General features: G+C 48.8%; 1 protein-coding gene across 1 annotated transcript in view; it reads left to right on the top strand.

The window, feature by feature from the left end:
- The first annotated feature begins 439 nt into the window (after positions 1-439).
- cacng2b (calcium channel, voltage-dependent, gamma subunit 2b) overlaps positions 440-1294 on the top strand; it is a 69154-nt gene continuing 68299 nt past the window's right edge. The window contains exon 1 of the mRNA XM_007577969.2: positions 440-982. Within this exon, the coding sequence (XP_007578031.1) occupies positions 772-982 (211 nt within the window). The 5' untranslated portion in view covers positions 440-771. The remainder of the gene's footprint in view (positions 983-1294) is intronic.

Here is a 1294-nt window from a genome sequence, read left to right on the forward strand (position 1 = left end):
CACCACTCCCCCCTTAATCCCTTTTCGGTATCAATTAATTCAAACTGAAACTGTGTGTGTCTGGGTGCTCATGCATGTACAGGTGTGTGCATGAAAGTTTGGGTCTGTAAGAAAGTCGGCGTACGCTGCATGAGATCGTCTTCTCGTGTCACGTACGTTGTTCCATTAAAGCTGTGAGGACTGTAATGTATCTGATGCTTTCAGTTAGCTCAGAAAGCCAAAATTAGGTCTGAAGCAGCCAAAGTTCTCCATCCCCCTCATTATCTTGGCCTTTTTCAGAGTTTGACATTTAGAGGCCTTCAAACTCAACAAAGTAGGCCCCGATCCCAGACCAGGTCTCTTGTGGAATCTGCTGAAACTCGTGTTTTTAGGTCAGCCTTTTTTTATTTCCGGAGTAGGGCAACTTACTGCCATCAGAAGTTCAGAATTTAGAGAACTTTACCTCTTAAGGCTGTTGCCGTCATTGCCAAAGGGTGTCTGACCCCCTTTTTGTCGGGTCAAACAGCCGGAAACCCACCCGAAACCTTAACCGTCTTCCGAATTTTTTATTTTGTTTTTCGTCTTTGTGCCGGCCCCCCCCAAAAACCAACCATACGATTTCCCCCGAGCTCCCCTAACTCCCCCGCCCCCCCAGCCGTCCCCCGCTACCGTCGTCCGCCCGACGCAGCCCACCCCCCGCTTTCCGAGCTGGCGTGGCGACGCAAACTCACAAATATTTACTTCCTGTACATCAAAAGGAAAGGGGGCCCCCCTTTCGTGGAATGTGGCAACATGGGTGTGTTTGACCGCGGAGTTCAGATGCTGCTGACCACAGTGGGGGCCTTTGCCGCCTTCAGCCTCATGACCATCGCTGTGGGGACGGACTACTGGCTGTACTCACGCGGCGTCTGCAAGATCAAGAGCACCAACGAGAACGAGACGAGCAAGAAGAACGAGGAGGTTATGACGCACTCGGGCCTCTGGAGGACGTGCTGCCTAGAAGGTGAGCCAAAGACTTAAAGGTAGCCGTGTATGCGCACACGTAAATAGATATAACATCTATAGGCACACATGCACAGACCCACCAACAATGCCGCCGTGAGCAGATCAATCCCTTCATGCCCACACTCATTTTCACATGGTCCTGCATTTGCACCTACATGCCTACACAGAAAATCACAAACCCACACTCTTCTGTATGTGCTCTGCAATAATTTTCTTCATAAGGAAAAACAGCATATCTATCTATCTATCTATCTATCTATCTATCTATCTATCTATCTATCTATCTATCTATCTATCTATCTATCTATCT

This window comes from Poecilia formosa, unplaced genomic scaffold, assembly GCF_000485575.1.
Source record: "Poecilia formosa unplaced genomic scaffold, Poecilia_formosa-5.1.2 Scaffold462, whole genome shotgun sequence".
Taxonomy (NCBI): domain Eukaryota; kingdom Metazoa; phylum Chordata; class Actinopteri; order Cyprinodontiformes; family Poeciliidae; genus Poecilia; species Poecilia formosa.